Source organism: Natrix helvetica, assembly GCF_964273705.1.
Source record: "Natrix helvetica genome assembly, chromosome: 7".
Taxonomy (NCBI): domain Eukaryota; kingdom Metazoa; phylum Chordata; class Lepidosauria; order Squamata; family Natricidae; genus Natrix; species Natrix helvetica.
The window spans coordinates 30,369,793-30,382,436 of NC_138558.1; the positions used below are offsets into that span (position 1 = coordinate 30,369,793).

The following is a 12,644-nucleotide window of genomic DNA, read 5'->3' on the forward strand; positions in this document are numbered from 1 at the left end:
GGAGGGGGAAAGGAGGAGAAGGAGAAGGAGGACAACAAAGCCCCCTTCGCTTTCCCTGTCCCCCCCCCTTTTGGCTTAATCCTTGCGACGCCCACGCAAAGCCCCGAGGGGACGGATTCCTGTGCGGGACGCATGGCAGGAAGGCTATAGAGTCCCCCCTCCCTCCGCCATCCAGACGGTCCCTGAAGACTTCGGAACGCTTAAAATGACGCTCCGAGCAACCCGGAAGTCACTCCGGGGGGGAGGCTCTTTTCGCCCTCCCCAGGCTCCTATAAAGCCTCTGGAGCCTGGGGAAGGCGAAAAATAGCTTTTAAAAAGGTGAACTCAGGTGGCCAGCGCGCGCATGCGCGCTGGCTAGCTGACAGGGCAGCGCCTCGCGTGCCCTGACAAATGACTCCGCGTGCCACTTGTGGCACGCGTGCCATAGGTTCGCCATCACGGGTATAGTGTTTCCTGCCCAGGCAGGGGGTTGGACTAGAAGACTTCCAAGGTCCCTTCCAACTCTGCTATTGTATTGTAAGAGGCTGCCCGTGTTAAAAGTAATTCTGCCACCATTTCTAGCTTAGTTTAGCTCTGACATAGATTTGCTGGAATATTCTAGCAAAAATAAGAATACTGAATTGCAAAGAAGCAAGTTTACTTGAGTATGTGCCAAACAACAAGGACTGAACTAGTTGGAATTATTTGGCCTGTGAGTTAAATGATATCTTGTAAACCTGAGGAATCTTGTTGGAGGGATCACTGGGGGAAGCACTGTTAAAATGCTGATTTAACAATAACTTTAATTTTTAAATGTTAATGTAACTTTGACGTGGTCTGTTTTATCTCTGAATGCCAGACCTTTGGGCCAGACTTTCTCAACCTGTTTTCTACTAGAGCTGAAATATCCATAATCTGTAACAAGCAGAACTTTACAGTCCTGGCTAGATACAGTCATTATATCTTGTATGTTTTTAACCTAAGGCGAAAGTGGAAGCAATATGCTCCATCCCATAGGTTGCCCTGATAGACCTGTCCCACCAGAAAAACTCTTAGTTTTTAACCTCAGTTATTGAATTGGGGAATCATATCCTGTTCAGGGTTGACTGGATTGGAACAGATTAAAAGATGTAAATAAAATAAAATAAACATTTTCAAACTAATAGAAAAACAACCTGACATTGGAATGACATGGAATTAAAACATGCATTTCTTGGTAATAGATCCAGGACCTGCTTTGTGAAAAATCAAGTACTAGGGTAATGAAAAAAAAACTACTGAGAGCCCAATCAGATTCTGTCAGACTAAGTACTGGTAAATAATACAAACTAAATAGGCACACAGTCCATAGTGGCTGTTCAGAGAAAAGAATGGATAGCTTGTATTCCTATTCACCTGAAAAAAAATGTATTATATTTTTTATAAATATAATGGTGATGAAGTGGGATCCCCCAGGAACACTAAATAAATTTCAGTGAAAGCAGACAAAAGAATTAAACATAATGAAGACTCAAAAGATATTAAGAAAAATCAAATAAGGAAAAAAAAGTACAGATTCACTTTGAAATATAAAGGTCAGCAGAAACTTCACTACAATTTTATATTAGCTGGAAAGCCTTGGACATATGACTGAATTCTTAACTACCAGAAATGATCGTGGATTTGGAAATCAAAAAGATGACTCTTACTTTCTAGGGTGGATACTGCAACTCAAGCATATTGATAGTTTGTGCTGAGGTACTGTATATTTAGCTAAAGGAGAAAAGAATCCTAGGTTAGCATTAAACACTGCCTCTGTATACATCTTGTGATTAGAAGCAGCTACTTCTCTAGCAGCAGAAAAGATGACAGTTTGTTTCCATTTGCACTGACACAAACACTCAAATGCAATACTTAAAATGGTGACCTTTAAAACACATTTTGTTTAAGGAATTGCAAACACATGTCATGTATGTTCCTGAGTCTTTTGAAGCCTTTTTTTTTTTTGCTTTTGAATCTGAAGCATTTTCACAGTTGGTGGCAGTTTATATATGTGTGCATGTATGTGTGTATCTGCATGCATGCATGCGTACATACATACATACATACATACATACATACGCTGGTCTTGTTGTATTCGGGTCTTTTCCCCTGTAAGATTGAGATTGTCTTGGCAACATTTCAGCGAGGTCTCACTTGCCATCTTCAGGCTGAGCTTTGGGCTTAAAGCGTGGTCGGAGCTGCCGTTTTTCTATAAATCTTGGTGGGGGTGTGTGGAGTGCTGGCTTTGTTTCAGTAAGTGGATTGATTGGATGTGTGGTTGTATCATGATTGGTTGATTGGTGCTGGCTGTGTGTCTGTTGTTGTTTTGTGTTGTAACGGCCTGGGTGGTGGGTGGGGCTTGTTTGTTGACAAGGGCTGGTTTCCAGATGTCTGATAGGCGGGAGGTATCGTCACATTTATTCATGTTGTGGGGGTGTTTCTCTATTTCGATAACTTCTATAATTATTCTCTTGTTGAAGTGTTCAGTTTTGGAGATTAACCTGGTTCCTTCAAAATTAATTTCATGTCCTGTAGCTTTAAGGTGCTGGGAAAGGGAGGAAGTTTTTTTCTTTTGTTCTTACTGCGTTCTTGTGTTCTGCAATGCGTGCATTTATTCTCTTGTTCGTTTGTCCTATGTATGTTGCAGGGCAGATTTTGCATGGTATTTCATAGACTCCTTGGTTTTTTAACTGGATTTTGTCTTTGAGGTTTCTTAAGATGTTGGCTATTTTTTGGTCAGTGTTGAAGGTTGTCTTGATATTGTGTTTGTGGAGAATTTGCTGATTTTATCTGTGGTGCCTTTGATGTAAGGGAGGAGGGCGATGCCGTTGTCCTGTCCTGTGTCTCGATTTTTGGGGAGAGTCTCCCTTTGGATTAGGTTGATAATTGTTTTTCTTTGGAATCCGATGGAGATTAATATGTTTGTGAGAGAGTGTCTTATGTGACCTCACATTCCTACGCAACTGCCTGATCCCCACATGCTTCCAACTAAAATTCGATTCTAAAACCTCAGCCACCGAAAGGATCCTGAAAAGAACTGAATTAGCCCTAATCAGAAACGAACTCCACAGGAAAAGATTCCTACTAGACCAAACCAACTGGGACCTACTCACAATCAGCACCAATCTACCAATCATGATACAGCCACACATCTAATCAATCCACTTACTGAAACAAAACCAGCACTCCACACACCTCCACCAAGATTTATAGAAGGACGGCAGCTCCTGCCATGCTTTAAGCCGAAAACACCAGCCTGAGAATGGCAAGTGAGACCTCGCCGAAACGTTGCCAAGACAAACTTAATCTTACAGTGGAAAAGATCTGAATACAACAAGACCAGCATACCTACACCCGTGAAAATCTACGAAAACACACAAAACCAAGGCTTAATGAGATTAATTATGTTGGAAGAGAGCCATTATGGTCTATGGTAGCAAACAATCAGAAATCTGGGGGCACTTTTCCAACTAACAGATTACATTCAAAGGCATAAGCTTTTGTGACTGCAGCTCACTTCATCAGATACCTTTTATGTAAAATGCTTTGTTTTAACTGATTAGAAAAATTAAGATTTTAAAAAGCAGGAGAAAAATCAAGTGCTTGAGGGAAATTATCCCTCTGAGGTTTGTTTGCTTGGGGGGGGGAGTTTACTAACTTTGTGCCAGTTTCCCATAAACGACCCAAAATTAGAAAAATACTGGAAAGCCTTTAAAAATTCTTTCTACTCCTCCTCTTGTAAAGCCATGAAAAGGTTTAAAATGTTTGCTTGCATTTTTAACCTACTTCAGTTTCGCATCATGTCTGAATATAGACGGTTTATGGATTGTTTTTAATTATTGTAACTTTAACAGTAGAGCTTTAACTATGGTTTCTGGGTTGGGTTATTTTATTAATTGACATCAGCCACTTATAATATTCAGAAGTAATTCAATCAGTTGAAAACAGAAGCAAAAGTTTCCTGTTTCCTCTTTCACTCTGAGGAGGGAAGTACACAAGTTGAAGGCTTCACTGAACCCAGCTGGATTTCTTCCAATGTATAGAATGAAAAGGCTGGCATCTTGCCTAAAATTGCCAAGACACATTAGAGGCACACAGACAGTTGGAAGAAGAGAAGCTTTTCTTGAAGATAGCTTTAATAATTTGTACTGATTAATGGTTGCAATAAAGTCTTTCAGTAACTTTAAAATGTGTTATATATCTAGAAATAATTTTATGTAACCAATTTGATGTTACATGAAAAGACTAGAATGATATATACTACACACATACACATCTCGCACATACATTCACTCTATGGAAATATTTAATACTTCAGGATAGTACTTGATCACTCAAATCATGATCAAAAGGTCTTACTCAAAAATTACCCTGAATATGTGGGAAATATCTAGAAGCATATTGCTGTGTTTAATTAAAATATGTTGCAGTTTGAATCAAATAATACAGATAGACTTGAATGGGATATAGGAAACCGCCTAAGTTGCAAGTTCCAGATACCATGAATGGTCATATCCCTGTTTAGCTGAACAGTTATTCCTCACTGGAGAATTTCCCCTCAAATGAAGATCGAAGAGGCAAATCATAAAGATCCATTGCAATCAGAGAGAGGTTAACTTGGAATTCTAGTGTGCTTCCCTGTGCAATTCAAGGTGCTAATTGTCACTTTAAAAAGCCATTCACGGGTTTCTTGTGGGACTGTCCTTCCCCTATTACCTTTACCTAGCCTACCAATCTGACAGAAGGGACATGTTCTGAGTATTGTTGGCTGAAGAGGGTCACCTGCCAAGGCTTAGAAGGAGAGCCATTTCTGCCCTGGTGCATGCCATCATCCCGCTAAAATTGAATTGGCCCTGTCAGTCTTCTATAAGGCCTTGAAAATTTGGCTTTTTGGCCAAGTCTGGGGACTGTGTGGGTAACAAAGTCTATGTCCTGAGGCTGGGTTGATAATTATTTGAGTGATGCCCAGCTGTCATGTGTTTTATTTTCTATTTAATATAATTATTTTTTTGTAAGCCATGTAGTCATATATGTGGTGTGGCAATAACAACAACCACAACTTGCATTAGCAACATTACTAATACAATTTGCTAATACAACACTGAAGGGAGAGAAGCTTTGACATTAGAACAGTACTGCAAGATATAGCTTTGTAGAGGCCAAGAATGATGGAAGGCTTGTGAATGCATTCTGAATTTTAAGGCACTGACATCCGCATCAACAAAATTTGAAAATACCAAGTCAGATGTAAACATTTCCTTTGCTTTTTAAAGTTTTGCTATAACTAAGAAGTGGTTTCTTTTATATACTGTATATAATGATAGCTGAATTTCTTCAGAATTGGTAGCTATAACAACATTTTATTCCAAGTTCTTAGCCACATTTCTGATGCTATGGTAAAGCATTAGTTCATTTGACCTCATCTTAACAAACAAATAGTTGATTTCTTCAAACTGAACAGGCATGGAAATAATATCTATCATCACTGGGCTTGTACATGTATAATATGGTTATTGATGGTAATACCTTGCTTTGATCTTAGATCTGTCATCGAATTGAATCTTTGCCTAACAGTTGAGGTTTTTTGCCCAGTACAACTTGGAATCTCATTTCAAAAATCTATCTTACTTTCATGTTCCTATATTTCTAAACTAAATTACCAATATTCTGGGTAAGTTATTTCTTTCCTCTCTCTTTACTTCCCCAGTAAATCCAGATAATTGCAGTTCTTCCTACTTCTTCGGTTTCTGAGAAGCAGATTTCTGTTTCATAGTGGTATGAAATATATATGATTTTCTAGCTAAAGTACAAAATTGACTTTCCTTCCTTGTACCAGATTGGGAAGGCTTGTAAAACAGTGCTTTCTTGCACTTGTCGATTTGGCAAGCACAAGCTATATTAAACGGCAGTAGAAGTTATTGAACTATTTTATGACATCTTCTTTTGAAGCAACTGACCCCAGTTATCTCCTATCCTTATGCAAAGACAGGAGTTCAGATCCAAGTTAAATTAGGAATGCTTTCATTGTATGTTTATAAATAGGACAGTTTAATCATAACTAACTTAAATCTTCTGACTCTAGAAGAACAGCAACATGATTAATTTTAGTCTCATTTCTGTCTGAAAACAGCATGTATTAAATCCACTAAAAGCAGTTATTACTAAAAGAGATCCTGTGATCCTTGAAACTAAATCCACTAGGATGGATTTGTTTAGTTTATTCTATCCTGGGCTGGTAACTTCCAGAATTTTTAAATACAATTCCCATTATTCCCTCCCAAACAAGAAAAGATTTTTTTGGTTCTTATAGCCTACAAGGTACCTAATTGGGAATGACTGCCACCTACTCTTTAGTAGTATTTATGAGTTCAAGAAGGCCTGCAAATTTCACAGTAATCTCAAATAGTCACAATCTCTTCCCTGCCATCAATACTCAGTGGAAAGCAACCACTGAGAAAGGAGGCAAATCTTAGATATTTCAATGGGCAAATGTCCACATATTACACCAATGCATTATACCATGAATATTCCATAATCTGTATGTACCAGCATAAGGCTTTTGTTACAACTTATACTTGATATTTTCCTATAATCGTTACCATATTTTTCTGTCCAAGGCCTATTTGATTAAATACTCAAAAAGCTCTGCTAAAACGTACGTCGTTGCTGTCAAGTCAAATGACCATCCTCTTGAACTCAAAACTAATAATTGAAAGAATGGTTCACAATTGATTTCAGAGAAGTTAAATGCTTTATACATACTTCAGCTATTTCTTTCCATCTGCCTTTTAAACTTTGCAGAAGGGCTAATTTGGAAGATGCATGATTAATCACACATTAAAGATAATTTGTATTATTATAAGACAAATAGCAGATAATGGTAGCACCCAGAGGATACCCATCAAGTGGCAAGCTTTTGTTGTTTCAAGTGCTATATGAACCATGGCTTTTCTGAGAGATGGGGCTTATAATAAATAGCCTGTGATAATGACTGAATAGCTGTTTGTTGCTCAGTTAAGCTAGCTTTCAGGTCTTGCTTGAATTAATCACAGTAATTCGCTTATACAGTATTTTCTTTGACTGGTAATCTATCCAGATTGCTGTGGCTTTATACAAAAAAGCGCGCTTCCCAATAGGTCAGACATACATGCATGCATACAAGTGAAACAGAATGATGAGAGAGAACTTGATTTCTTATGGATAACAATTGTTGTTTGTGGTCTCATTATTATGATATAGGGAAGATATATGGACAGATATATCTGATCATACTTAGCTGAAGTATTTATAATATGTCTGTATGCTTCCTGTACAGTAATGCATGTTATTGTAGTGCACTAAATACTTGATCATTTTGTTAGTCTTAGTAAAATAGTAGCACAGTTAGAAATTACCAAGCTGAATGGCAACATATACAGTATGTTTGATAGGCTGTATTTGGCTTTAAATGTGACTGGTGATATAGGCCTAGGATGGGTGGGAAACCATGGCTCTTCTCTTGTGGATTTCAATTCCCAGAATTCCTGAGCCATGCTGGCTTAGGAATTCTGGGAGTTGAAGTTCACAAGTCATGAAGGGGCCAATATTCCCCACTTTTGGCCTAGGACATACAATACCTCTACTAAGGTTAATTCTTTTTAGAACTCTCTTCTTATTTGTTTGCAAAGAATTCCAACTTACTTTTTTCAATGTGTTTTTCACAAATACACATTTTCATAAAAACACTATTTTTCTATCCAAAATGCTATTTACCTACCACCTTTCAATGTTGTCAGTGAAGATTGTCAGCTATCCAGGCAGAGTTGTCATGAAGCTGAGTCATGGCAAATTGTTGAAATGTTTTGCTGCTTATCCAAGTAGTTTCTTCAAACTGTGCAAGTTGGTTAGGAGGAATCTGATTAGGCATTTCTTATGCTGCTGTCTCATCAGTCCCCAGTAAAATTAAAACCACTTCACAGGTTCACCAGCAAGGCTACACTTAATGACCCCTAAGTATTTTGGAAGTTGGTACATTCCAACGACCTGTCTGCTACTCAGATTCCCCTAACCAACTTCCTCAATCTGAAAAGTTGCTTAGATAAACACCAAAACGTTTCAAACCAACAAGAAAATAAGTCCAGTTGCCATGACTCAACTTCCAGACCTTTTAATGTTGTTTCTCCACTAATCACAAAATATATGGGGACAAAAAAGCTTCCGATTTTGAATTATCTTTTTTTCTCCATTAAAAAGAAAAGAATTAAAGTAAAAAGAATGCAAAAAGCTGGAATTCAGTAAGTTCATATTCTATTTTGATCATTATATTTACTTCCTAGTTTAACAGGAAGATTTGTTTCTTACCAAGGAAGATAGCATTAGCTATGAGTACATATTAGTAGGATGAACCTACATCAATAGTATGAACTTTTATGCAGTATTAACTTTTACACTTGACCATTTGAAACAACTTAATTATTAGCTGATTATAAACTCAAAAATTGTATAAGGACAAGAGAAAAAGATGATAAACAAGCCCTTGAAAAATAATGCTTCGATGAATTAATCTTTGATGAATTAATCTTTTTAATAGGCTAACAAAACTATCAAACTTGTATAATATTCACACCTTTTACCATAGAACATTGATAATTGTGAATCAAACCAAAAATAGTATTTAAATGTAATAACAGTTTATGTTCAAATCCAGCCAGCTTTATAGCTGAAATAGCCTTACATTGTCTACTAAAACATTTTCATGAAACACCTTGACTGGTGAAAAAATAATCCACTTGTCATAATTTAGGCAGGCTGATATCTAATTAAACCTCTTTTTCACTAAGAAAAATAGCTGCCTTACATTAAATATTTAAATTGTACATACTATACATTTAATTTTGATTACTGCATTGACCAGGGGATTGGACAAACTGGCATAAAAGAATCATTTCAATTCAGGACTCAGTGCTTGCCTCAGAAAGAAGCCAAGATAGAAAGAAGCTTGCCATTGGCAAGCATTATGGGAGTTATTGGGAACTATATTGATTATTAAGAGGGAACCATTGAGAACCATTAAGATCTCTAGAGCAAGAATATGCATTTAAGCTGAACTGCAGAAATAATAAACCTTTTTTTCCTCAAAAACTGAAATGAGAGCCTTTTTTTGGATGTCAAATATGTCTTGATAGCAGTAAGAAATTAAATAGAGAAAACAAAAAGGGGTTGTAAGAAAAGGGCTTCAAATTAAAACTGAGCCTGATACTATTTGGATATGCAAAATTCTTCTAGTGCTTTTCCTATCAACATTGGGGTAAAACATGCAAATTACTATTGTGGAAAGGCATTATTTCTCTATATTTGGAACTGTGTAGGCCTTGATGTTGTGAAGGCAAGCACTTCAGGAAATGATTTGGTTGTTGAAATAGGTTGGTAAACAGAGGGAACAGCAACAAGAATTCTGCTCAAGACACTTTTATACAGTTTCATATATACAGAATTTGCTGTGAATTATATAAGACTCGAGAACATATAATTTATCCTTCAGACACAACTTATATTACCTGCCCAAACTGCTTATGCATTCATGCACCTGTTATCCCAAAACAGTCTGTTCTAGAGGAATTCAGTGCTGCTCAAGAAAGGAAATCCTGATCCCCCTCCCCCCCCCTCAAATAATCATCTTGAAATTAGAGCGGGGCAGGGAATGCAAGAGAGTTGTAATATTAATAAAAGAGCACATTTGTATCTCAGCACTAAAATCCTTAGTGCTCTCTGAGTTTGGTTGTTTTCTTGCAGACATTTCATTACTTAAACTAAGTAACATCGCCAGTGCTACTAAGGCGTGGGTTTGCTCTCAGTTTATATTCTAGTGCTTTGCCACTGACAGCCCTGGTGATGTTACCTAGTTTGGCTAATGAAACAGCTGCAACAAAACAATCAAGCTTAGAGAGCACCAAGGACTCCTCACTCTTACATTAGCAGAGTATAGCAGACAAAACAAAAGGTAGGAAGAATAGATAACTGCAGACCTTGTTGCTGAAAGTCATCATATGAGAAGGAATGCTTGCCTTCTGAATTTTAAACCTGTTTATAAGGCCTGAACTGGGCTTCCCTTTCCATTCCTTTTTTCCATCCATTCTCCCTCTAATTTTGTATATCTAACCCTTCCCCCTTAGCCGATCTCTATCCTGTTGTTTTTCCTTATTTTTTTTGCCCCTCTGAAATGCATTTACGTTTTTAAGTGTACTTGTGTGTTTCTGCAAGTGAGAATGGTCTGTGTTTGAGGCTGATAATATTCAGATAGAGGAATTACTTTTAAAAGTGATTTTGTTTAATTATTTAGGCAATTTTAACCAACGGTTACACACATACTCATATAAAGATGAATCATATGCACTTTTTATTGGAAGTGGGGGTGGAGGAATGCCCAGATTTGGATTTAGTTCTGGATTGGTCTGGATGAAATTGGCATACTACTTAGACGAACACTACTTAGGCAAATAATAAGGATTACTTGGGGTGTTTGAGCTAATTTTCTCTCTGTAGTTCAGAGTGGATAGGGATTCACATAAATTTAAATTTGTCCTCCTTTCTATTCCTTCTTACCAACTCTCTTGGGGAACTATAAAATAGTCAAAAGGAAGAAGATAACTGGAAATATTAAAATGCAAAAAAACCAGTTTTGTTGTAACTTGAATTTGATGTTCTCTAGCAATAAGCTTTAGTATTAAATTCATTAATTAATTAAATTAATAAATAAAAGCAAATTCCAAGTTTATGTACCAGCTACTTGGAAATGGTCCGCGAGAGAGATTATTGTTTGTATAAACAAAAGATAGAGCAGAAGGCTTGAATCTGCCAGCTATCCAAACATTCTGACATTTAATTATATTTTACCTTTCTTTCTTTTAAAATTATAACTTGGGGAAGTTCCTGTTCTGTCTAGAGTAGGGGTGTCAAACTCATGTCATCATGGCAGCACCACGTGACATATCAGGACTTTTTCCCCCTTCGCTAAACCGGGCATGGGTGAGGCCAGCACGTGATGCATCCAGCCCATGGGCCGGGAGTTTGACAGCCCTGGTCTAGGGATTCAGATTAATATGATTTGTTTAATAGTGAAATCTTATTTACAAATTCTTAATAGGAATGATAGTTTTGCAAAGTCTAATTCATATTCACTGAGAGTGGGACAGTTTCCTTTTGTGGCCAATGGGATATCCAGCAACACACAGTAGACAAAATTGAGAATGCCTTTGGCTTACTAATAATAGAATGACATTTTTTTTCTTTTTGGGGGGAACAGAAACGGAGAATATAGGACTAGAAACTGGAAATGGGTTGTCGTCTTGGAAATTTAATGACCAGCTCTTTCCTTGTGATGTATGTGGAAAAGTGTTTGGCCGACAACAGACGTTGTCCCGACATCTCTCCCTGCACACAGGTAATATTTTGTTTCTAAAACAAGATAGGATAGAATTTGTTCTTTTTTTAGGGAAACAAGAGTACATTTCTTTGAAAGCAAGTAGAGTGAATAGAACTGGAATCACTGCAGTTATCATAGGCAATTACTTAAAGCCATCATTAAAATATACCCTTCTCCTCTTTCTGTGATTGTCTGGAAGAACCATGAAATAAGGATCAGTTACTGGAATATTCTGCATTAAATCCATTTATGTAATAAAAATTCCTTGTCCCCATCCAGTTGCAAATCTAAAGAGAAAATGGGTCTAAAGAAAACCACATTTATAGAAGCAATCATTTGTCTAGTAATGGGAGATAAGAGGTAGGGCTGTCGTTCCTCATTTTTAAGAATTCGATTGCTTAAGAACAGAAAGATGTTTCCTTTTCTGTAGCCATGTCAGATCTTTGGAACATGGCCCCTACTGTGCTAAGGGAATAAATAAATTTTAAAAATTGCCATTTATTATGATTTGATTTCTTTGTTAATATATTTGGTTTTGACTCAGAATTTAATTTTTAATGTTCATTTTAATAACTGTTGCAGCTTGACAGCCTTGGGGAGTGAAACTGGGCCGCATGAGCAGACACAGCCCTTGCACCAGTGGCGGGCCACCAAGCATGCACATGAGTGCCTGCTGGCCTGCCGCTCATGCAAGTTGAGCTGCACTTGCACATGCTCTAGCCAGCCACTTATGCAGCCCAATTCCGAATACACCACAGCCCGATAGTATGCCACAGTCCAGAGGTTGGAGACCCCTGTTGTAAACCATCAAGAGATTTTCACTAATCATAACCATAAGTTTAATAAATAAGTAAATAATAATAAAATCAAAATATCTTTATGTCTTCAGTTCTGCACTGAAACGTCTTTGCTTATTTCCTTCCACAGATGAATGGGATCTGGAATCTTCTGTTTCTATTAGAAAATCTGGCCCCATTGCATTATTCTATTGTAGCTGTACATTCAAAACTCATGTACCCTTCTGTAATCATACAGAAATGTGATTATTAAAAATATTCCAAATAACTAATGAACGTTATATTTGCAGGTGAAAAACAATTGAAGAAATGTACTAATGGGATCCAATTAAACTATTATATATTTTTTCTTGCAGAAAGTGTTAAAATATCAAATGGAAATATAAGAATAAAGTTTATGATCATTTTGTTTTGTACAGCTATGTTTCTTTGAAGTATCCCAAACA

At 37.1% G+C, this 12,644-nt stretch overlaps 1 protein-coding gene across 5 annotated transcripts in view; it reads left to right on the top strand.

Moving 5' to 3' along the window:
* Positions 1–12,644, top strand: part of ZNF827 (zinc finger protein 827) — a 136,254-nt gene that overhangs the window by 106,777 nt on the left and 16,833 nt on the right. For 4 of the 5 annotated variants that reach the window (XM_081959338.1, XM_081959339.1, XM_081959341.1 and 1 more), the window contains exon 9: positions 11,282–11,419. The exons of the other annotated variant lie outside the window; for it this stretch is intronic. In XM_081959338.1, the coding sequence (XP_081815464.1) occupies positions 11,282–11,419 (138 nt within the window). The remainder of the gene's footprint in view (positions 1–11,281; positions 11,420–12,644) is intronic. 5 annotated transcript variants of the gene reach the window in all.